This window comes from Microtus pennsylvanicus, chromosome 2 (genome assembly GCF_037038515.1).
Source record: "Microtus pennsylvanicus isolate mMicPen1 chromosome 2, mMicPen1.hap1, whole genome shotgun sequence".
Lineage (NCBI taxonomy): Eukaryota > Metazoa > Chordata > Mammalia > Rodentia > Cricetidae > Microtus > Microtus pennsylvanicus.
The window spans coordinates 128,810,556-128,835,493 of record NC_134580.1 but is presented as its reverse complement, the minus strand read 5'-3'; the positions used below and the strand labels follow the sequence as shown (position 1 = coordinate 128,835,493).

The 24,938-nt window shown below is 53.6% G+C and overlaps 1 protein-coding gene across 4 annotated transcripts in view; it reads left to right on the top strand.

Annotated features, from left to right (window-relative positions):
* Nol4l (nucleolar protein 4 like) overlaps positions 1-24,938 on the top strand; it is a 119,440-nt gene that overhangs the window by 88,862 nt on the left and 5,640 nt on the right. For 2 of the 4 annotated variants that reach the window (XM_075962567.1, XM_075962569.1), the window contains 6 exons: positions 3,120-3,261; positions 18,521-18,798; positions 21,147-21,332; positions 21,412-21,603; positions 21,793-21,915; positions 22,232-22,433. In XM_075962567.1, the coding sequence (XP_075818682.1) occupies positions 3,120-3,261; positions 18,521-18,798; positions 21,147-21,332; positions 21,412-21,603; positions 21,793-21,915; positions 22,232-22,433 (1,123 nt within the window). The remainder of the gene's footprint in view (positions 1-3,119; positions 3,262-18,520; positions 18,799-21,146; positions 21,333-21,411; positions 21,604-21,792; positions 21,916-22,231; positions 22,434-24,938) is intronic. The other 2 variants (XM_075962566.1, XM_075962568.1) reach the window with 1 other exon arrangement.

Sequence of the window (24,938 nt, the reverse complement as noted above, 5' to 3'; positions counted from 1 at the left end):
CAGTCTGGCCACGTCCACAGCTACAGCTTACTCAGTTCTGTTTGTTTTCTGGGAAGTTTAGGTTTAATAGGCTTGATTACTTAAAAAAAAAAAAAACATCGCAGTCAGCGTTTGGGTTTTCAAAATTCCCAGAGCCACCATTCACAGAGCAGCAGTTGGGATGACAGAAACCTGGGGGCTATGGAAAAGTCCCTGGGGAGGGAGCCACTGATGTTCAGTAACTATGCAGCCCCCCCCCCCAGCTCTTTCCCATACTTGTAAATGAGCCAGAAGTTTCAGCTGATTCCTCTCCCTAAATAAAGTCTGAAGGTAGGAGACCTTCCTTAGCCATATAGATAGATCCCTAGGGCAACACAAAGTAGATGTTCAGTAATGTGCACGCATAAAGCTCTGCATGCATGCGTGTGTGCACATGCCATCAAGCATATGTAGCCCCGCTGCCTTTGGGTATTATATTGAGGCACTTCGTCATTAAGGAATCAGGCACTTTTGATCAAAGGGTGGAGTGTGTAATTTCATGGCTCTGGGTGCAGACTGTCTGGATTCAGACCCCAGCTCTGCCCCTAAGTTCTGTCACCCTGGATAGTTGGGGCTAGCGTCTGAAGAGCTGTATGACTAGACCTGGAGAGAGGCCTGCCCTGTGGGGCCTTATGGGGCCATTATGAGGAAATCTTAGGAAACCCTTGCCCCAGAGCCTGGAACCTGGCTTTTTCTTTCCAGGTGATTTCAATGTCAGTATGAAATGCAGCTCATCTGCTGGGCAGGGTGAGGCAGAGCGCATTTTCCTGAGCAGTTCAGGTGTCTAAGCAAGAGCAACTTTAGCTCCTTTTTGTGGGATAGCTAACAGCTGTAGCTAAGAGAAGCATGCAGCCTCTGGCCCTCCAGCCAGGGTCCCGGTTTTCATATGGCCCTCGTTCAAGAACTGCGCAGTGGGACCAGAGCCCTTAATTGTCAGATTAATGCAACATCCTCATTAAACACCACATCCTGCCAGGCAGTTTAGTCAGTTCAACAAGTCTTGCTACCTCATGAGGAATTCAGAGAACAGGCAGCCTGGTCCCTACTCCTGGATGACCTGAGAGCTTTCTGGGGTGATAGGATAGAGCCCCACAGCAGTTTTGTGCTGTGATGAGGCTGGTGGCACAGACATGCAGGTTGTTTAAGAAGGGGAGCTGTGGAGCATGGGCGGCAGCAGCCACTTTGTTCTCCGTGGATGGGGAGTAGCAGGAAGGCCAGGAACAGGGTCTGCTCACAGCTGGATTTCCAACACTTAGCAAACGTGGCCCATAGTTGGTGTCCAGGGAATACTTGAGTGAATGAATGGGTTTACATAGGTGTCTGCAGGATTCTGGAGGCTGAGACAGGAGGATTGTCTAGACTACATAGGTAGCTCCTCTCTCTTTTGTTTTATATTGTGACAAGTTTTCTCTGTGTAGCCCCTAAGTGTCAGAGAACTCAACTCTACAGACTAAGCTAGCTAGCCTTGAACTTTGAGATCCTCCTGCCTGTGTAGGACCAACCTGCTCAAGTAGCTCCTGTTTCAAAAAGATTTAAAAAAAAAAAAAGTACTAGGAGATAGAATCACTTGATTCATGCATTCCCCACAGTGCTTCTGAGTTCTGCTTCTGCCTGTGAGAGGCCCAGGGAAGAAAGGGAAGAATCCCAAAGCCCACCCACCAGGCCAGGCCAGCAGGGGAGCACAGAATCCCTGCTCTGTGTCCTTGCTCCGTACCTCCAAGAGACCTTTTCCTGTTAGACTCTGTGTAAAGAGAGCCTGTTGAGCATGCATGCCCCTGTTGATGTGAGCACATGTGTTGTCATGGAGGCAGGCTGGAGGAAGCTTGTGTGTAGTAGGTAGCCCAGAGGATGAGTGTGTGTGACCGGCACTTGCATGGGGAGAACACTGGGCTCATTTGGACCTGCAGTATTGTGGCTCAGCTCCTGTCCTCCAGACTCAGCACGGAGGGTCTCTACTGCTGTATGGAAACTGAATTCCAGGAAACTGCTGCCAGCAGGCATGGTTGGGGGAGGGAGGGAGACTCAACCTCCGGCTCCCTAGCACTTGGAGCAGATGTGTCTGCCTCAGGGACAGCAGTTGAAGAAAGTTCAAACCGAAGTGTGTTTGCTCACCATAAAAGAGATGTCTGTGAGAGGGCCCTGTAGGAGTGGCTCCAAGGCCCCAAGGGTGCTCTGCCATGGACCCACAGAAGCTATTGTATCTTGCTAGGGGTTGGGGCACAAGGTCAGGACTCCATGTGTGGCACTGCGGGGCCATCTTCCCCATGTGTTACAACTGGAGAGCCATCCCAGTTGCTTGCTGCTCTTCAAAGGGGCTGGAGCAGAAGGAGGTGGGGTTCTTTCCTGCTGGAAGGCTGAATTAAAGGGGCCCCATCCTGGGGATTCCCAAGTGACTGGCCAAGGGCACACTGAAACCAGCAGTCGGGAGAGGAGCCGCTGCTGTCCTCTCCAGCAGACTGTCTGCTGTTTGGAAAGCCTTGGCACCTTCTCTCCCTGTCCCTTCTTGGTGTGATCCGAACCCTGGCCCGCCCCACCCCCTTCCTTCTCCACACTTCTGGGTTTGGCCTGCTCAACCCTGGAAGCCGCCCAAGAGCATATCTTTGAAGCACAGCAAAGGTTAGGAAGGAGGAAGACAGAAATGTCCTCTGGGCTGGGGGAGTGGGAGAAAGGAATTCCATGTATGCTCCACAGGAGTTGGCACCAGGCCTGGTGGGGGCTGCCACCTTGGCCTCCTCAGTGCCCAGCATGTCCCGCTACTCAGTGCAGGCACTGTGTAGAGCGAGCCCTTTTCCTCAGGCTCTGGGTGGGGAATGGTAGCTCTTGTTTACAGCACTCATTTCAACCTTGGCTCACAAGGGTAAGAGCCAGGCCCTGCTATCCGCTCCACAGGATGTGAGACCTCTTAATTGTCTTCAATTACAGACAGCACGGGCTCTTAACCCTGGCTTCCGCTAGGAACCAGAGCCCAAGCCACTTGAGGGGGTCAGAGGGAATGCCATCCAGCCCTCACTACAAGGTCTTAGGGGCTCCTGTACCCTCTGGGATCCTTTCTAGTGTGCATCTACTCTTGTTGAACACCTGTCTTCTTTGTCTCTGCTCAGGATGAAACCTCTGTGAGCAGTGAGGATTTTGATATGAATGACTCCACATGGATGTCAGCTGACCCCCACCTGGCCTCCAGCCTGAGCCCCAGCCAGGAGGAGAGGATGCGGAGCCCGCAAAACCTCCATAGCCAAGAGGACGGTGAGTGCCCCTTGGGCAGCTGGCAGGGAGGGCACTTATTGTTCTATAAGAGGCCTGCAGGTGCTCCGGATGGTGGGACCCAGGTGACACTGGGGCGTCCCTGTTGTACTTGAGAGCTGGTATTGTCAGCATCTCCACAAGCCCCACTGCCCCAGGGAGAGAAGGGTGTTTTCATAAGCAGGGCCCCCGATTGACTGTGGGGTGGCCTCTTGTCTATTTGCACCTGTTTATGCTCATGGGTTTGTTGGATAAGGATATCGGAATCGCCAGGATTCAGGCCCGGGAAGGTAAGAATGTGTGTGATCTGGAGCTGTGTTCTTATGGCTTGAGTAAGGCTGGCTTTGGGACAGGGCCACATGGTCAGTGGCCAGGTAGTTAGTAGCTGACCAGGATGGACTAGGCTACTATGTCTGGATTTTCTTGGGGTTGGAGAGTCAGGGTCAGAAGTCAGATGTCCACTCCATGATTCCATATAGAGTCCTGGAATGGGCTCCTGGGTTCTGCGTCACCTGGGCCTGACCAGATTGGAGATGTAGGATAACACCTGTAGTCAGAGGCCTCTGGTAGGGCTCTTTTTTCCGGGCCTAGATCTCTAGAAGTAAGGGATGAGCCCAGAGCTAGACCTCAGAGAACTGGGGTATAGGGACTGGTAATTAGGAGAGGTCAAAGGTCAGAGCTTGGAATGTGGAAGGGAGGTTCAGGGTTGAAAAGGGGTGTAATGTTAACTCTGCAAAAAAAAAAAATGGGTGAGCCTTAAAGAGCAAATAAGGGGTAGGAGCCTTGCAGTTTGGGTCAAAGTTCATCTCCATGGCAGAACCCACACACTGGTCTTCCCTCCCAGCCTGAGTCCGGCTTTGTCTGGGAGGAGTCTAGCATACAGGCAGCTGGAAGTGTCTGGGCCTGGAGCTGGGGAGCTGGGGGTGGCTGTGTGAGGAGTGGGGTGCCAGGCTGCTGGAGAAGAAAAGGCTTTTTGTCCCTTGCTGCCTTGTGAGGTCAGCAAGACCCCCTCGTGCTGTGAGCCTCCAGACTACTATTGCCTTATGGCATTCCCACGGGGGTGGGGCCCAATGGGGGCTACCACATGGGGGTTCTTGGGGCTGGGACAACCCAGCAGCTGACCTCCAGCCTCATCTGACTGATAGAGCCACACCCAGCAGCCTACTAAGAGCTTTGCTAACAGTGCTTAGTAAGCACCCTTGTCGTACCTCCTCAAGAAAGATCTAGAACTTTTCCCCCCACCCCAAGGTCCAGCTTAGTAAGGCTGTCTCAGTCCTCCAAAGGTCTGGTTGTGCTGCTGTTCCTCAGTGTACCTTTTGGAACCATGGTTACTGCCCGAGAACACTACCTTGGAGTCTCAGTGGACTGAGGTCCTCAGGATAAATAGCAAACTAACTGGGGGTTTCTGCTGGGGCTGTGATGTCCTTAGTATCCCTTGGTGGTGATGCAGTGCAGATAAAGAAGCAGAGGTTCTGGGGTTAGCTGCCCCACAGCCACCTGCAGGGTAGAGTCAGACATATCTCAGGCCCCTCCTGGCTCTAAGCACTGGACGAATCACAGGCAGGCTGGCCTGCTGGTAGGACTAGTGTTTATGCGGGCAAACAGCAGAGCTAGGAAAAGGGAGGATGGTGTTGATCGTGAGCCACCAATTTAATTATTGAATCAGAGGCTGATTCTGGAAGCTGCAGACTGATTTGTTAGCCGGAGACCAGCCTAGATCCAGGGCAGAGGGTATATATGCAATAAGAAAACCCAGACATCTGGTCTGGTCTCTGGTGCCTCTTGCGTCCCTGGGGCCTCCTGGTGACCAAGGTCCCAGGATTTCCCACAGGGTTTCGCTTGGTCATGATCACAGCTTGAAGTCCTGGTCCAGCCTTCCAGCCGTGTCTCAGAATGCGTGGTCAGTGTAGATGCAAGCTGAAATCTGGCCCCCATGAGTGAGCCTGTGTCTCTTATTGTTGCTGAAGGACTAAGGGGTGCGGACAAACTCAGCCATAACTCTGCTTGCGTGTCTATCCCCAAACTCCCCTATAACCACAGCTGGCTCTTAGTTCTCTGGAGTGCAGTGGATGGAGAGGTCTCTGACTGTCCCTCTCCCTAGTTCTATAAGGTGCCCTGTAGTCTGTGTTAATGCTGGCCTCTGCCCTGTGCTCCTCCAGCTGCATGCCTGGCCCATTACAGGGGCCTGCTGAATGTTTGTGGCCCAAATGAAAAGGCGAGCTGACATTTATAGAGACTGCCCTTGAGCATGGCAGCCAGGGAAATAGAGGCCCCCCTCCTTGTTAGGGACAAGTTGGCTTCTTTGTTCCTGAGACCGCACCCCAGTATGCCAGGACTGCAGGGCTGCTGGGCACATCACCCCTGTCTACCCGTAATACAAGCCAGAGTGATGGCAAGAAGCCAGGCAGTTTGTACAGGTTATACCTCTAGGGAATTTGCCCTTTAAATTATTTTTGTGTTTGATTTTGAGACAGGGTCTTGCTTTATGGCCCAGACTGGCCTCAAACTAGTTCCCTCAGCCCTGAGGGTTGGGGTTACAGACCTGGGCCACCACTTCCTCCTTCTCTCTTTAAATTGTAACAAAACTGGGCCTTGGTAGGGACAGTTGAACCTAGAGAGTGGAAAGCATGCTGACTTTCACCACTGGGCTTGTCTCCGAGCCTGCGTCTGGCCCAGTCCTATCCCCCAGGCCTTTCCCCCCAGGTTCCCCTCTGGTAGTTTTCCCACCTCCTTTGCTGAGGTCCTTTTGTTGGGTGGTGGTAGCAAGCCTGGTTGAGGCCTGTTTGAGGACATCCGTCTTCTCCTATCTCACAGGGGAGGGCCCCAGGAGAGGTTCCCGCCTCCCTCCACTTTGACGGGCCTTTGTCAAAGTGCAAGAGTCCTCACACACTGAGAGGCACAGGCTTCCTCCTACTCTCGGCTTTGAGCTCTCTCTCGGGTCTGTCAGGGCTCTGTGTGTTCTGAAAGCTTGGGAAAGCTTCTGGTCTAGGAGTTGCCAAAGACAGACAACCATTGAGACGTTTTGCAGAGCCCTTAAGGTCTGGTATTGCCTTGGAGCTGAAAGGCATCCTATCATGACCCATCCGTATCTCCTCCCCATACTGTTAGCAAGCACCCCAGGGACCATAAGACAGGACCCAGCACAAGGCAGTGCTGGGGAAGCATCAGTGAGTGAATGAGTGGATGGAGATGCGTGTGCGCATTCCCAGGGGAGAAGCCAGCAGGTCTCCTGAAAGGCAGTCATGCGGGCCAGGGTCCTAACCCTGTCTGCTGCTCCTCCTATTCCCCTGCCACGACTCTACTAGGCCCCTCACTGTGCCCCTTCCTGAATGGAAAACTTGAGGCCTGGCCTTCCGAAGGGATGCATGGGGGCAGGGAACGGACGTTACTCATCCCCACCTCCACCGGCAGACAGGAAACTCACGCCAGGGGACAGTGGAGGGTCCTGCTTCCGCCCTTCTGCAGCACAGGCTGGGGTTGCCTGGCGGGAATTATGCAGAGCACCGGAGCCCCTCCTTCCCAGACGAGGCCCCCCTGCAGCCTGTTCTTGGGGACCTGCTGGACATGGGTGCTTGCCTCCATTAGGTTGGGACTCCTACTTCCCGCAGGCCAGTGTAGCCTCCTGGTGCCCAGCACTAAGCTGGGCAGAGTCTGAGAGGGGTTTTCAGTAGTCTGGTCAAGTGACTAACAAGGTTGTCAGCCCCTCCCAGGTCTCCAAAGCTTGGCTTTGGCCGGAGAGCACCAAGCACAGGGAACTTGGGGACCCTGCTGCGCTGTCACCTTCCTGAGTGCAGCAGCTATGACTGTACAAATAGATCTTAGTGTTCCCCTCACTTCCCTAGCTTGTGCGTTACAGAGAATTGGGGGTGGGAGCACAGGAAGAAAGGAAGAAATGCTGCCGGTATTGGGGGCCTTTCCTCAGGTTTCTCTCACGGCTTACCCTTCACTCTTCTCTGCTGGGAGGATCATACTGTGCTGCGTTGCTCCTTACATAATGGCTTTCCCTCTTTCCTATCATTGGTTCTGCTGATGTAAAAATGGTCCAGTCTACCCTGTGAACCCAAGTCTACTGTGCCCCCGGCCCCAGCCAGCCCTGTGCACTGAGTTCCTTCGGTTTCTGACATGGAAATAGCTTGTCCAGACCACAGGAAGCAACCAGCTAGAGTCATTTGTCCTAGGCTTTGTCCCAGCCCCTGGCTTGTATAGATAGATGCTCAATAACTATTGTGTGGCCGTGGACTGATGGGAGCCAGGGAAGAGCTCCTAGAGGAGGCACCGGGCAGCAGCCTGTCAGAGGAAGCAGTTTGGGTTTGGAGTCCTGGGGCCCTAAATGCCCAGAAGCTTCCTGTGATCCCAAGCCACAGTCAAGAAAGGCAAGTCAGGGCAGCCTCAGCCAGACTGCAGCTTAGGCAGCTATAGGGCCACCTCTGTGGGCCTGAGGACTTTCCTGGACCTGGCTTCCTGTAGGCAGGTCCTGTCCTCTGCTATTGGTCTTTCTTCCCCACATTCTGTTGTTTTTGTTTGTTTGTTTTTGTTTTTCGAGACAAGGTTTCTCTGTGTAGCTTTGGAGCCTGTCCTGGAAGTAGCTCTGTAGACCAGGCTGGCCTTGAACTCACAGAGATCTGCCTCCTTTTGCCTCCTGAGTACTGGGATTAAAGGTGCCCGCCACCAGCACTCGGTGCCCAGTATGTTCTAAGCTAGTTGCTTACCCTGTGCCAGGCTCAGCACCTGTCTAGTGTGATTGTCTGCTGTGAACTAATCTCGGTGTGCCCTTAGAAGCTTTCAGAAGACCAAGGCTTCGAACCTTCTGGTTCCTGCTGCCTTGAGTAGGGCCTTCTGCCACCTAGAAATGCCAACTGGGCATTCGAGCAGCCCCTTGTGAGCAAGTGAGGTCTAGTGGCCCTGACTCAAACTATAGCGTCTCTGTCCCTCCTCTCCCAGCCAGACCCGTGTCTCAGGGTACTGCCCCTCCCAGGTCTCCAGGTCTCCTCTCTCAGCTTCTCCTCCATGGGCTCTGAGAGGTGTGGGGAAAGACTCAGGAGCTAGCTCTCTCATTTGATACAGGTCCAGACCCTGCCTCAGCTCCTTCCTGCTTGTGTGATCATGAGCAAGTCATTTCCCCTCTTTAGTGGCTGAATAATAATCCCGCGCCTGGGCTGGAGAGATGGCTCATCTGTTAAGAGTACCGGCTGCTCTTCCAGAGGACCCGGGTTCAATTCGCAGTACTCACATGGCAGCTCCCAAACTGTCTGTGACTCCAGTTCCAGGGTATCTGAAATCTTTACACCAAAGCACGCAAAAAGATGAATTATTTAAGGCGGGGTGGTGGTGGTGCCTTTAATCCTAGCACTCAAGAGGCAGAGGCAGGCGGATCTCTGTGGTTTCGAGGCCAGCTTGGTATACAAGAGCTAGTTTCAGAACATATACCAAAGATATACAAAGAAACCCTGTCTTGAAAAACAAACAAAGAAAACAATAATAATCCTGTGCCCACCTTACTGGGCTGTTGAGGACTGGATGGTGTGTGGACATTGGGAAGGATCATAGGCCAGGCTGGAAGTGAGGTTCTTGGTCCGCTAATACCTTTAGGCCTAGAAAGTTGTGGGTAGGGATGGGGGTCGGTGAGCAATAAAAGGTCCTCCACCTCTCCCAGATTATGTGAGCTCTTCTCCAGACTCACTTGGCCCAGTCCTGCTTCTTGGCCTCCTCAGGCCCCATGGGCCTCTGCCTACAGCCATCTTCTTGCATGGAGAGTGGTGTCCTTAACCCTTAGAATCTTGCTTGGTACTTGAGAAGGCAAGCCAGAGCTGGCCATGGTGATGCACTCCTGTAACCCTAACACTGAAGCTGAGGCAGGAGGATGGATGGTGAAGTGGTGGTGAGGCTAGGTAACATAGCGTGTTTGAGGCCAACTTAAGCTTCATAGCAAAGAGCATGTCTTAAAAGCTAGCTAAACAGCTGGACCAGGGCCCTGATGGCCGCTGGGTCTGAGCTCTCACAGCTTCCCTTAGCATCCCAAGTTCCTGACCCATTCCCACCCACAGGTGTATGAAGACCCTGCCTGTTGATTGACAGCTGCTACATCTTTGGATGGCTCTAGGGACTTGGATGTGAATGGGGGAAGCAAGGGGATGAAGAAAAGACAGGTGGACAGCAGACAGCTGGAATTGGGTAGTCTGAGCTCTGAGATAGAGAAACTGCAGCACCCTGGAAGCACAGCACGTTTACAATACATATGAGTTGAACAGAGAGGCGGGGTTACTGCAAACAGCTAAACATGGAGGCAGGGTTCGTGGTACTCAGCTTGATCAAGGAGGCAGGGCTAGCTAATTTTGGTAGGAGCAGTCTCTGGGGGTGGGCAGTCTTTAGGCTGTAAACACCGCGGGGCAGGGGGAGCTGTGGTGGACATTTTCCGCACATACTGTCAACATTCACACTCAAACCTGGAGAAAGGGTTTCCTGAACCTAGCCTGGAGAAGGCTTTGCTGTTTTCTCACGGGTCTGAGACTTCGGAGTCCTTGACATGACTGCGCCCATGTCAACAGCACACATGCCCTCAGGATTTCATTCACTCAGGGCTTCCTCTGCTCCCTGTACGCAGCCTCTGCCTACCACCCACTCCCAGGCTTGCAGGTGGCTGAGGGGAAGCAGCCAGGTGATGGCATGCCTCCTGTGTGCTCCACCCAGAGTGTTGCTAGCAAGTGAGAACTTAGGTGAGTGGTTGCACGACTAGCAGAGAAAGGGGTGAATGAGTGTTGGGGCCAGGCCTGTGCCACCTCTGGTCTTCCCTCTGCCATGGCCACCCTTCAGTAAGCCCACTACTCACACAGAACAGCACTTAGTACAGGCTTGGAGCTCCTGACCCCTACAGCTGAGTCACTGTGGATTCAGTCCTCATGGCTGGATACCGCCCCATGGAGGAAGGAGTGGTACCTACTACAGCCTCCTGGGATGACCCTAAAGGGCCTTTGTTTGATATAGGGGTCTCATTATGCAGTTCAGGCAGGCCTTGAACCCTGAGTCCTTCTCTGGACTTCCTGAGCGCTGGGATTATAGGCCAGCTCTATCACGCCCAACTCCTCACTGGGCTCTTATCTTTGCATTTTCTCTTTTAAATTATTTTTATTATTTTATGTGTATGGATATTTTGCCTGTGTGTGTGTGTGTACCACTTGTGAGCCTGGTGCCCATGGAATTCAGAAGAAGGTGTCGGATCCCCTGGAACCAGAGGGACAGATGGTCATGAGCCACTTTGTGGGTGCTGGGAATTGAACCCAGGTCCTTTGAAGAGCAACCAGAGCTCTCTGAACCATCTCTCCAGCCCTGCCTTTACTTTATTGGAGATTGCACCTAGGACCTTGTGCTTGGTAGACACCATTTACACCCAGTCTATAGCCCTGCTACCGACGGTGGACTTTTAAATGGAGCTTCTCTTCCCCACACTTGTGGGTCTTCGTCCTGTTTATCACTCAGACCCTGTTTGTCTCAGGTCGTATCTTGTGAGACTGGAAGCCAGGCCTGGGCCCTCTTCTCGCCCTGTAAAGCGAGTTGTTTGTTTTGATTCAAGGCACCAAACATCTGACCATAGTCTCCATTAGACTCTCTCTTACCCTACTCCAGGATTTCAGCTCTTCTGGGGATTGGTCATGGGACATGTGGTAATCCTGGGTCTCAGAAAGTATCCCTCAAGCTGCTCTGTAGACAGTGCAGTAGTGCTAGGCTGGGCTAGACCTGGCCTGCAAAGACAAGAGGAGCTAGGAGACAGCTCCAAGGGGTTCCTTTATCAGAGGATCAGGCAGGGCTTCATGGTGCCCTGACCTTGTCTAGGTTACTGGGGCCCCAGGATTCCTGGTAAGGACACTAAGGCAGGACAAGTTTTGGGACCCAACAGGATGAAGGTTACCTGCTAAACAAAGGGGAGGGAGATCCTGCCCCCTCTCTTCCTCCCTGACCTGGAAGATTAGCCCTGGCCTTGGGACCATCTGGCAGATGCTAGCCCTGCTATCAGCAGCCTTGCCTTATCCAGCAGTACTCTGAGCCCTTCCTCTGCTAGGGTGGCCCTGCTGTGCCATACACACAGGGGCTGGGTAAGACCATACTGGCAGGTACCACCCTGGCCTGAGTTGTCTGGGGGTGGCATTCCCAGGAACCATGAAGCTGGGCCACATTGTCATCATCACCTTGATCTTAGGACTGGGTTGCACCAGCCCTAGACCAGCTTCCGGGAGGACAGGAAGGGTTACTAGGGGCCTGCCAACTCCACATACTAGCTCCCAGGCAGGGCCCTGCCCCATGAATCACTCACACATGGTAGCCTGAAGTGGCGCTGCTTACTCTCAGAACACATGATTTGTGGGGGTTGGTGATAGCAAGCAGTGGGGAGTCTAGCTTAGAGCTTTGCACTTGGAATTGGTATTTATTTCTCATTGTTTGTGCCCGGGAGGACAAGCCAAGGGTTCCACACTGGGAGCATATCCTCTGGGAGTCATTTACCAGTGTGTGTTGGGGGAATCCAGGGTGGGGGTGGGCTGAGGCATTCTTTGTGAAGCCATCTGGGCGCTGCTGCTCACCCTGGGAGCCTCTGAGCCTTCACTGAGCTGTGTCCTGTAAAAGGGCATTTGTACGCACAGAGCCTGACACTCAGATCTGGTGTGTACTTGGTGTCCATTCTCACAACAAACGTGGTTTCGGTGCTTCGGTCCCCTGCTCTCTAATACCTCATCTGAAGCTTGGAACTTCTCCAGGGGCCTGGATCCTGGGGCCCCGCAGCCCTGCGCTGCGTGAGAGACTTCCTTCACTAGTAGCCGCAGAACATTCAGAAAGGGCTGGTGCAGAGGTGTGTGGCGCTCAGGAAAACACACTTGGCTGGGTGGTCTTAGCATGAAAACAGAAATGTGCTACCGATTACCTATTGAGATATGTTGGCTATATTAGGGAAAAGAAACTCAGATTCCCCTTTTGGAAACAGGGTCCGGTTCTGTAATCCTGGTTAGACTTGAACTTCCTATGTGTAGTAAAAGCTGATTCTCCTGCCTCAGCCTCATATGATAGTGGGATTACAGGATTGTATCATTGCAATTGACTTTACAATACATTGTTAAAATTAATGTGTTTGGTTAGCATACATGAGGCCCTGGTTTCCATTCCTAGCCTTGTACAAAAAGCTACCACCAAACCCCAAATAGACCATGGCTTCAGTTTCAACTCTGTCTCGCGTTTTAAAAATATGATGGTGAGCCTCGGCGTTGGTGCCTGAGGAACGAGCCAGAGATGTAAAAATGTCAGTGCACTGTGGAGGCAGATGCTATGGATCTGGGTGTCAGGAAACCTGAGTGGGTCAGTGATGGAGCTCAGCTGGGAAGTGCTTGCTTGGCATTCCTAAAGCCCTGGGTTCCTTCCCCAGTGCTGCAGCAGCTGGGCCTGGTGGCGCACACATCTATAATCACTTGGGAGGTAGAGGCAAGAGGATGGGAAATTCAAGGTCATCCTCAGCTGTAGAGCTACCAAAGGACAGCTTGGGATTTGTGAGAGCCTGTCCTAAAAAGGAGAAAGAGTGGAGCCCATGAGGGGTGGGCATGGTATTCTGACCCCTAAGCCTCCACTTAGCAGACTGCTTAACCACAGGGAGAGAGCCAGGGAGCCCAAGAGAGAAGCTGGGTGGCGGCAGAGCCTGAAAACCAAGTGGAGAATATGGGCTTCATGTGGCTGGTCACATGCCCAGTGTGGCTTATCACCTAGGACAGTTGGATCCCTTGGCCCCCATTTGACCCCAGTCCCTCTGCCTGCCTTCAGAGAGCACAGATGGGCGCCAGGAGCTTGATGCTCCTTGGAACTATGCATTATGTAAACACTACCCAGGCCACTGGCCTTTGTCAAAGCAGGCGGGAGTGAGGGATGAGGTGGAGAGCCCTAGCAAGGTGTATGCCCCTAATTCAGAGGAGTCAGCGTGCCAGCCTGCAGCCCAGAGCTTCCTTCCAGACCTTCAGTGACTCCTGCTTGGCATATACAGTTGGGGGTGGGGGCAGCTACTAACTGTAGCCCTTCACCTTCCCCCTCCTTCCTGGTTCCCAGCTTTTGGATGTGAATTATTGATACCCCTCCTTGCCCCTGCCTGGCTGCGGCTTTGACCAGAGCCTCACCATGCTGCCTTCAGCCCTGCACCTCTGCTAAAGCAGGCAGCTTGCCTGTGTGCCCAACTTGTAGGTTCTTGTGGCCTTGCCACCTCTAGCCTGGCTTGGGGGCTGGTGTGGGTTGCCCACTGGGGAAGGGTACCGCTGGCTGTGGCCCCAGAGCCCAGAGTGGTGATTGGCGGCTTGCACAGAGCTGGGCCTGTGCAGGCTGCAGGGCGCTGGCGCCCACATAAGGGCATTGTTTGCTGAGGTAAAAGGAGTTTTTGTCTCCTTCTGGAGCCAGGACAGAAGGAGGAACAATTTCCCCCATTCATCAGTGATCTCCCATTTGAATAGCAGCACATCACCCCGTTACAGTAGACGGGCATGGCAGGCCTCCCCTGCCCTAGGGCTCTCCAGGCACAGGTGGTGGGCTCTGGGTCCTCCCAGCCTAGGGAGTCACCCTTTACCATTTTTGTGGAAATGGACAGAAGGGATACATTCCTGCTGCTCCCAGGGTACCTCTCTAGTCTGTTCATGTAGTCACAGGTTGGGCAGCTGTGCCCTGCCAGAGTTGTTCTGGATTCAGGTAGGTGCATGTCCTAGAGGGGACTCGGCACAACTGCAAGATGAGGACCAGGTGGGGACGAGAGGGTCACCTGAACCCCTTGTGTTTCTATTTCCAGCTTCAGGTCTGAGTAGGTCCCAGGAGAGGACACAGCCTCAAAAGGGCCAGGGCACTAGGGCCTTCAGTGCTGTGGGGCCAGCTGGTTATTTCATGGAGTCATAAAACACTGGAGCCCAAGAGGGCGTCAGCGGCAACTCCCTGAATTGCAGATAAGAAGAGCCCAGGAGGTGGTTGTGCCCAAGGTCAGGCTGAAGTGAGGCCAGCCGACAGTACTGGCCCAACCCACCATATGCCATCCAGGCATGGGGTTGGGTGCCTCTTGGAGAGTGAGGAAGAATTTGCCATGGGCCAGATCCCAGCTGCTGGGTCTCTACTCCCTACCCCTGAACCCTATGGGTTAGGAGGTGAGGCTGTGGCATCCCTGGGTCAGTATTAGCAGCATTAGGATAAGTGGGAAGCAGAAAGTCCAGCCCCCAGGCCTGGCCCCTGCCTACCGTAAGTTACTCAGGCAAAGTGGCCTCCAGCTAGTTTTGACAATAAGGAAGTTGTTACTCTCATAACTAGTCTAGGGTTGCCTTTGGTTTAAGGCATGGGCGGATTTTGGAAAGGTTGTGTCAGCTATCTCTGAACTTCCCCAGGGTGTGCACTGCCTAACAGGTAGAAAAAGCTCAGCTCTGACTTTGGTGGGTCCAACTCGGTCATATGACTACCAGTGGCTGTGATGGGTGGTGTTGACTGGTCCATGCTTACCCGGAGGAACCCTAGCAGACCTAGCCGGTCTTGTCAGAAGAAGGGGTGTGGCTTACAGGGAAGCAGAAGTGATCCAGGCCTAGCACTAGGACTCTGCCAAGGCCCAGGGGCAACCTCTCTACAGGCTACAGACACAATAAATGAATAGTACGGCAAAGGCGGCTGAGTGTGGTGAGAAATAGGTAAAGAGGTTAGCGTGTCAGTGTGGGGGCTGGGGAGGGGAGGGCTTCCTGACACAGAAACCTTTAAGCAAAGCCCTGGAAACAAAGGAACAGGAAGTGAAGGACAAGCTCAGGAGAGCCAGGGACAGTGTAGCAAGCAGCAGGGGGTACAAGCTACAGTTGGGTTGAACTGCAAGTGGAAGGCATGGCAGGAGGCCCTGTGGCTCAATAGGGAAAAGGGGCTGCGGCCACAATGGTGGGGCTGATGGACAGTATCTGTAGGGCCACCTTCCTTGGGATGAATTCTGCAGAAGTCAGAGCTTGTGCCAGGATGAGATGGGATAGGCAGACTCAGAGGCTCCCCGTGGAGGTGATGCTCAAGGGAGCTCTGAAGGAAGGGCAGTGTAGGGTGTGGGCCGTGAGACACTCTCCTGGCTCTTGGTTCCCAGTGTCCTAGGCAGGAGGACTCCTCCCAGGCCTTTACCCTCCCTTTCTCCTTGTGCCCACCTCTGATACTATACTGCTGGGCCCCCTGTTGCCGTCTGGGGACACGGATGCAGGAAGCAGGTGAGAATGACATAAGGAGGTTTGGGGTGAAATAAGTTTTTGAGTCCCTGCTTCATGTCAGGGAGAGTTGATAACGACATAAATTCTGTTTTACTGGTGCAAAAGCTGTTTGAAAGAAAAATTGAGGTACAAGTAGAGGTGGCCTCTTTAAGGTCATATAGGGGACATCCACCCTGTCCTTAGCTCCTTTGTATTATGCTAACACTCGCCAGTTGGAAAACATGCGCCTCCTGTTAGGTGGCGCTGGAGCAGGCTGTGTAAAAAAAGAGCTAGCCCACCAGGTGGGACCCATATGCTGTGGGATTGTAGAATGTAGGCGTTTGTAATTGTTTCCCCCCTCAGATTGATAGCTTCTCCAAGGTGCAGCATGGGCAAGGGCCCATTGGCTTGCTCAAAAGTTTGGTGTTTTTTTTTTTGTCTGGAGGGTTTTGGTGGTGGTGGTGGTGGCAGTGGCGGCGGCGGCGGCGGCGGCAGCGTGTGTGTGTTTAACTAAATATAAGGTCTCTGGGCTGTATACTTCAATATTTCAAAATACTATCAGCACTCTTATTTCCCAAAACTTTTCATCATGCCAGACAGACACTGTGAGTTCACTAAGCATTAGCCCGTTTCCTGTGCAGTTAAGTGGACTCACTCACTGTTTACCCTCCCACGTCTGTCTTCATTTTAAGGCTGAGTCTTCTATTTCATGGCGAGGTCACACTTTGCCTATTCACTTCTAGTGGTTTTTCAAGGTGCTAATGGCATATACTGGTCACTCTGGGTATTTACGTAATAGTATGAGTTTCCGGTCCATGGCCACAGCAGTTTGCAGGCTCTGGTGTCTTGTGGGCCACATCTATCCAACCACTTTCCTTGCCAGATGGGGATGGCCTCTGAAAACGGAAAGATGGGAGCTAGTGCCTGTTTTTTCTAGCAAGTGAGGCAGCATGAGTCTGGGCCTGTAGCCAGGTGACAGTGTTGGTAGCTTCTCATCACGGCTGATTTTGACCCTAGGCTGAAGCCCTAGGATTGCCCTGTGTGTCCTGGGCAGTTCCAGAACCACATACATGGTTGCTTGCTCTAAGCAGGCAGACAAGGGAGTCTACCTCTGTGCCCATGCAGCAGTCCTTAAGCCTGGTGCCTGTGGAGAATACAGTGACTGTTGGCATGGTACCTGATGAGGAGCAGCTCATCCCTCCAGAGCAAGTGGCCTGAGGTAGGGTAGACAAAGACTAGACAAAGGCGCCAGGGTAGGTATTCAGCTTTGTTCCCCAGATCTCAGCTACTTGAGCCTCTCTGGTGCCAGGTTCTACCATGGTTGTATGGGTGGCACCTAGGACTGGTGAGTACCTCCTTCCCAGGTACCCTGAGACAGGAGAGCAGAGTCAGGCCATGAAAGCCCACTGAAAAGGGCGCAGCTGAACGGACCAGGACACACAAAGCCCTAACCCAGGCCTGGAGACCCAGGAGTTAGGGTGGGGGCTGGCAGGGCAGTCTGCAAGGTCACGAGGTTGGAGCCTGGACAGTGACAAAGGGAAGGCCCTGAGCTCTGAAAGGGCGCTGAGGACAGCAGACAGCGGCGCAGAGGTGGGGCTTGACAGTTGCTGAGTAGGTGACACCCACCAGTTACCGGTAAACTTCCTTAAGATGTAGCTGGTCCTCAGGCATGCCAGCACCCGGCAGTGGTCATCACTGCTCCTACATTTGGGGTGGGGCCAGCCCATAGTAGGTTCTCAGGTAATCTGTTTTTCAGTGCATCCTTCTAGACTAGTTGCTAGAGATACTGTCAGAGAAAAACCCAGCCCATTTACGAAGGCAGAGGACTTAGGCACTGAGGTCTCAGAGATAGGTTCAGGGGCTTGGGATCAAGCTCACAGGATAAAGGGAGGATGCAGCAGTGTAGCCTGGCCCAGATGACCTGCAGCAGCTGAGGGGGTGCCACTGCACCACACTTTCCCCATCCCCCTCTACTCAGGGCCCTGACTGCTTGATGGGCAGACCGGCCCCGCCCTCAGGCAGCTGAGAGGCTAGTGATTGGCTGCTGCACTAGAGCCTCTCAGTCACCATGGGGACGCTCAGGCGGCACTCATGCCCAGTGCTCAACACTAGGGACTAAATCTTCATAATCTGCTAGCAGTGGGGGTGGGGTTCAGTGCGACCCTGGCCTAGGGAAAAGGGTCCCGGGATATGATCAGGGCTCCCTTTGCCACTCCACCCATCCCCTTGCTGGGTTTAGCTGCAGTCTCCAGGGTACCTAAGCACCATTGGTATCCACATGAGTGCTCAGCTGACAGTGACCCCAGGAGGTCTAGAGTAGCTGCTGTGGTCCCAACTAATGCAGCAGGAGGTTGGGGCCTGTGGGAAGAGAAACCTGGAATTTATCTAAAAATGGCTATGTCCTTGGAGCATCCTCTGGGTCCTGCAATGCTGCACTCTCCACAGCAGGGGGCTCCCACCTCCAGAAAGCAGGAAGACCCCCCAGAAACAGGAGGTGCAGCCCCCCAGACTTGCCAGTTGGCATTGTGCTGTCTGAGGACACTTGGCCAGGCACAGAGGGTGGAGGCAGAGTGGTGTTCTGTGCATAGGCTGCAAATCTGGCTAGACTGTACAGAAAGGCACCCGTAAATGGGGAGCTGGGCATTAGAGCCGTCTCCTTCCCTGGGTAGAGGAAGGAGAAATTCAAGGGCCCCTGTGTAGAGGGACATGAAGGTGGGAGAGGAGGCAGTTCTGAGCAGCCAGAGAAGCCAGTCCTGCAACCTTGGAAGTGTCTAAGGACCTGTGGTGAGCTGCTTGAAGTGGAGCCTCCCTTGAGCTTGTCTCTGGCATCTGTAGGTTTGGAGGTGAAGAGAAACCTCTGTGCTCTGCATATGCTGGTCATGGCCATTTAGCTCCTAGTGGTCCCACCTCCTGACCTCACCTCAGCTCAGGTGGGAAGCCTGAGGCTCAGTGCAGATGGCGGAGGTTCTGGCTAACAGCACAGGTACTCTGAGGCCACCACACCCAGCGGGGCCTCTGGAGACGGTGGATGCAGGGACAGGGCCTCATGGCCAGGGCTCTCATTCCAGACGACTCCTCCTCTGAGAGCGGCAGCGGCAATGGCTCTTCTACCCTGAACCCATCCACTTCGAGCAGCACACAGGGTGATCCTGCCTTCCCTGAGATGAATGGCAACGGTACTGCAGCCCCCATGGACTTCACTGCCACTGCTGAGGACCAGCCGATCAACTTGTGTGATAAGCTCCCACCAGGCACAGCGCTGGGCACACCGTCCTACCCCTCAGATGGCTGTGGCACTGACGGGCTGCGGAGCCGTGTCAAGTATGGGGTAAAGAGCACTCCTGAGGTGGGTGGGGCTGCAGACTGTGCCTCTGGGTTGTTGGGAGGCTGGAATGAGGTCATACATCATACATACTGTAGGGCAGTGGGAACTGAGCCAGCCCATGTGTGACATCAACGCAGGCTAGTAGCTGTGGCCATTTTGCCATGGTTTCCTCGAGACACACTAAAATGGCAGATGTGTCCCATATAGGTTTCACTTCTCTGAGAAGTGATGGCTCTTGCCTTGGTGAAGAGATGGCAGGTGATGTTTGTCCCTGTTGTCCCAGAGGCTTACTTCCTTTCTGGGACAGTCTGCTGTAAAGAATAGCAACAAGTGGTACATGTGGCACAGAAGTACAAGACATTGCTGAGCATAGTAGTCATGCCTGTAATGCTAGCACTCGGAATTGCTTAAAGTGTGGGGGGCTGCAGTCTGAAGCAAACCTAGGCTCTACATAGTGAGTTCCAGGACAGTCTGAGCTACACAGTGCCACCTCCAAGGGAGAAGAAAAAAACACTTAGAAAAGGTTCAGTTGTTAAGGTGACCCGAGTTTGATCCTCTGAGCCGGCATAAAGATGGGGGGAGAGAACCCCTCTCCAGTTGTCCTTTGACTTGCACACGCATCGTGGTTGTGATTTCCTCCCCACTGCGCATGTGCACTCACACACAGACACACACTCACATACACGCACCCACACCCACACCTTTTGAAAAGGCAGCACAGACCTCATTCCTGGATCTTCAGTCTGCTGTCCCTACTTTTCAGATGATGCAGAAAAGGGGAAAGCTGTCAGAATAAGGGCTGCGGAACTCCTCCCTTGACCAGGCTGATGTGGGTATAGAAGTGGGCAGAGTGGGTCCCCAACCATGGCCCGTAATTCCACACATTGTTGTGTGTCATTAAGGTTTCCTGACAGCAGGTGCCAGCTTTCCTGGAGCACCTCTTCAAATCTGCCTCCCTGAACACCTGCCTACTCCCAACAAACTCTTCTGTCCTTGCCTGTCTCTTGCAGAGGGGTGGGACACAAGCCCCAAGACATGATCTAAAGCGACAGAATGGAGTTTGTACCACATGTGTAGCACAGCCATGGGGATCAAGGGAGAAGTAGGTCCAGGGACCAGAGAGAGCAGCTGTTTCAGGGTGGAAGCAAGGTTTGCTTGGCAGAGCCCTCCGCTAGTCACTGCTCCCAGGGCCATATGGCACAAGGGTGGCACTAAGGGCTCCTACAGTTTTCTTACTTGCTCTGGCCCTGGCAGAGGTTCAGCTAAAGAATCACTTGCCGATCTGACATGTCCATGGCACCAGAATGCAGCCCTGTGCCCTGCATGTGTTTTGACTCCACACTTCTGTTCTGGACGGCTGGAGTTCTGCCTCTGTAAGGCTTTGTATGTCATAGCGAGAAGGGCCTGAGGACCAGAGTTGAGCAACAGGTCCTTGTAGGCCAGGCTGTGGCCACCATCACAGTGCCAGACTACAACTGTGTGTCCTCCTGAGCCCAACTTACCCACCACACTAGTGCCGGTCAGGACATGCCACAGATGCAAACGACAGCAGCCTCGAGCCAGGGCTCTGTGGAGTATTGTGGAGCTGGGGCACAAGGGGCAAGCTACAGCTGGGAAGCAGGAGAAAGCGGAAGCCATAGTCTGAGGAGGAACAGGCAGTCAGTGCAGGCTTCAACCCAGAAGCCCAAATAGGTCCTAGCACACAGAAGGGAATCCTTTGTGCCCTTCCCGGGTGTGACCACCTTTCCCTGTCGTCTGACTGAACCCATTCAAGGTGAGGCAGTGCGAGGCAGGCCCTTCCCGCTCTTCTTGAATACCTGCTTTCCCGGGACTTAGAGTAATCTCTTGGGAGATAGGCAAAAACAGCCCAGCCTTCGAGCTGGGGACTGCGCCCTGCTTCATGCCCCCCAACCCCCCTTTCCCAGCCCATCTGTTCCTCCCGATAGACAGCACACTCGCTGCTCTGATGGCAGCTCCCTTGTCAACTCAAGGCTGCAGTCCCTTGGGGATCCAGGAGGAGCCTTGGAAGCCCCAACAGAGCCTGGCACACAGAAGAGGCTGGCTTCTTGTCTCCTTCCCTCAACATGGCAGGTCCCAATGTGGACACTGCCACCACACTTTACCCATGGCCTCCAAGAGGCAAGGCCCTTAGGTGCTGTTGCAGCCAGGCCTCCTGGCAGTCGCCCAGGGACACTGCAGGCAGAGCTGGTCCTCTTGGTTCATAGTGGGAGGCAGGGTTAACTTGCTGAGGAGCTTGCATCTAAGACTCCTGTGGCAGCTGGATGAGCTCACCACCTGGTCCCCTAAGCTTACCATGAGAGGTCAAGTAGGCAGCCTTCTGATTTTTCCCGTCTCTTGCCCTGTTTCAGTCTCCCCCCTACAGCTCTGGGAGCTATGATTCCATCAAGACTGAGGTCAGTGGCTGTCCTGAGGACCTGACAGTGGGCCGGGCCCCCACAGCAGATGATGACGATGATGATCATGATGACCATGAGGACAATGACAAGATGAATGACTCAGAGGGCATGGACCCTGAGCGGCTCAAGGCCTTCAATGTGAGTACCAGGCAGGGCTGGTAAGACAGGGATGAGTCTCAGGCAAGGCCAGCCCCTCCCATGGCCTGTGTCTCCCTAGATGTTTGTGCGGCTGTTTGTGGATGAGAACCTGGACCGCATGGTGCCCATCTCCAAGCAGCCCAAGGAGAAGATCCAGGCCATCATTGAGTCATGCAGCCGGCAGTTCCCTGAGTTCCAGGAGCGGGCCCGCAAGCGCATTCGCACATACCTCAAGTCCTGTCGTCGCATGAAGAAGAATGGCATGGAGATGGTGAGCGTCTCCTCCAGGCCACCCTGGCTTGTGACACCATCATTGTTCTCCAGACCCCTTTACCCTAACTTCTCATAGGCTTATTTCACAAATGAGGAATACAGGTCCAGACACCTGCTTTGCCATACCCTGACCCTGACCAGGGCCGTTCCAGCCCAAACACCAGCTCTGTGTCCCTTCTGCCTGCAGACCAGACCCACTCCTCCCCACCTGACCTCAGCCATGGCAGAAAACATCCTAGCAGCTGCCTGTGAGAGTGAGACGAGAAAAGCAGCTAAAAGGATGCGCCTGGAGATCTACCAGTCCTCACAAGTACGTGCTCGTGCTGGCTGCTTGCGGGGTCTCACCCAGGGGGCAGAGGCCAGTGGGCACTGTACGCTCACCTGCAGTTGGGTGCGCAGCTGTCACATAGTCCTAGGCTGATGGCACTGTGGGGGCAGAAAGGATGGAGTCAGGCGAGATCCCTGGGGTAAGATGCCAAGGAAAGAGAACCAACAGCATCCCCTAGTTTAAGTCACGTCACTGGGTCCCAGGAACCACAGGATTGTGCCCTGCCTTCCACGTGTCAGGGACGGTGACTAGGCTTGCTGTGCCTTGGGTTCCCAGCACTGTCCTCCCTCTTTTGCAGGACGAACCCATAGCCTTGGATAAGCAACACTCTCGGGACTCCACAGCCATCACCCATTCCACCTACTCACTGCCAGCCTCTGCCTACTCCCAGGACCCTGTGTACGTCAATGGTGGCCTCAACTACAGCTACCGTAGCTATGGGTCCTTGAGCAGCAACCTGCAGCCCTCTGCTTCCCTCCAGACAGGAAATCACAGTAACGGTAAGTAGGGTCAGGCCTGTTCTCCAGATAGTGCCTAGCGTGGTCTGCCCTTGGGAGGAGAGGGGCGATGGCTCGGATTCCCCGTTAGCAGCCAGTCGTCAGATGAGGTCAGGAAAACCTTGACTCCCTTCTCATCTCTAATGGCATTGCCTTTGCCAGTCACTGCAAGTACCCATCTCTGGTTCACTCCCTGAAAGTTCCCTCCCTGTGAGTTGGTCGCAGAGCCAGGATCTGACCCAGACTTAGGCCGTCCATGCACTGAGCCGCCATTTAAGTCATCTTGGTGATTGTTAGACATTGGGTTCCTCTGCTCCATACCTAAACTGGGCAGCTCGGCAAGTGCTTCCCAGGAGTCTGTGGTACAGGTGCTACACCTGGCAGTGGGAGGAAGATAGAGACAGAGATACCTTCTACACCCCTCCTGTAGCATTAGGTATTGTTTTATATGGGAGCGGAAGAGGCATTCAGCCCTTGGCCAGCAGGCACAGTGTGGTCAGGGGAGGTCGGGCTCTGCTGGGGTTGGGAGTTCCTAGGCACAGAAGACTTGGCCTCCATCGTCCTGTTGTAACCCAGTGATGAGAATGTTTCTAGGGCAGGAGGCAGAGGCAGTATGCATCAATGTTATTCAGGGGCCAAGGACTGAAGGGAGTTGGAAGACCTCATGTTGCTACTGAAGGGGGCAGGTAGAAGAAAGGGCACTTTCTGGCAGGGGAGCTTGGGGTCTAGGAGTCTAGGACTGTCCCTGAGTAGCCGGTTCCTAGCTGTGGGAGAAAGCCCAAGCCATCTCCACCACCACCGCCCCCCCCCCCCCCCCCGACTCCCTTGCTCCACACCTTCATGCTTATTGTGCTCCAGGACTGGAAGGAAGTGCTGGTGTCTGGAAGGTCCTTGCTTGGGCTTAGCCTCTCATCCCTTCTTATGCATCTTAACCTAAAATAAGAGGCTGTCTGGCCTAAATCCCTAGAGCCAGGCCAGAGTGGCGCGCACCCCAGGTAGAATGGCTGACCCAGAGCCACCCTCCTTCCAGCCCCATTGCTGGGGTATCTGAAGTGGGTTTCAGGATCAGGGAGGTTAGAATTCTTGGGGATTGAGGTAGGGATGACCCGGTAACCAGTCATGCCCAGGCAGTACATGCTAAGTCTTCACCCGGTACACGCAGCATGGCCTGTCTTGGGACTGCAGCTGTGGTGGCTCCCTGGCCTCTCAAGAGGGTGTGGGTCCTGAAAGACAATAATAGCAGTCAGAACTGAGATCAAGGGGTATCCTATCTCTGAACAACATGCTGACCATTTCCTCCTTGCCGGGAACAGCCTTGACCTGTGAGCACAGGTGGCTCCAGTGGTCGGGGAGCTACTGTGTCACAGAGCCGTCCCTCCTCTGTCCTGTTTGGTGCAGGCTGGACCCCACAATAGCTGTGCCAATGGCTCATCCTCCCCACTTTGCTCATGTTGTCACTTGGAGGTAGGAATGAGCTTAGATAGAATCAGACCCTGCTCCTCAGGCCTGGGGTGCTAGGCAGCTTGTGCCCACACTAGCTCTATAGGGGCCACCAGCAACCCGAGAGTCTGGCTGTAACCAGAGCCTGCATAGGGATGGTCCCACATCATACAGGCTACAGGAAACAGGGATGGGGAGGCGTGGGAGAGCTCTCTAAGCAGCCATGAACAGTGAGCTGAGATTTGGGAATTGGGGAGGGGGGGAGAAACCTGGGACTACCTCTGACTGTGGCAGGTGGTGGCCTCTGATACCCTGGACATTGCCTAGACCAGAGACAGCCAGAGGGAATCAAGCCTGTCCCATCCCCTTTGGGTCCTGCACTTGGGATGTTGAGAAACTAGCAGAGGCTACCGACATGGAAGCCAGTCACCTGATTGGTTCTGTTTCTACAACACATAGCCCTTCTCCTTCTTCCTGTGTTTGATTATAACAGACCTAACTGTTCTGCCTTCTCAGTTCCAAGAGCATTGTTATTTATTCATTTGTATTTTTGTTTGTATTAATGTTTGTTTGTTTGAGACAGGGTTTCTCTGTGTAACAGTCCTGGCTGTCCTGGGACTCACTCTATAGACCAGGTTGGCCTTGAACTCAGAGATCTGCCTGCCACTTCCAAGTGCTGGGATTAAAGGTGTGCGCCACCACTGTTCGGCCATTTATTTTTGTAGTGCTAGAAATTGAACCCAGAGTAGCTATTTCACCAATGACCACATCCCCAAGGAAATTTTTTTAGCAAACCATCCACATTCTCTGGTTAGAGGCAAAAAATAACTTTACAAACTGTTCAAATCACAGATGCCAACTTCTTTTCCCAATGAGGGGCTGTACCAACTTCCTTTTAGCAACAGTTGTTTCCAAAATTTATCGCCAGACGTTCCTTCTAGTCTAGACGTCTCCAAGACAAGGTTTTGTCCATCTCTACAGTGTAAACTCAGCAATGAACAAGCCTGGCCATCAAAACCTACAGGGAAGTGGAGACATGCTGATGCCCAGAGGAGCATCTTGTAAGAC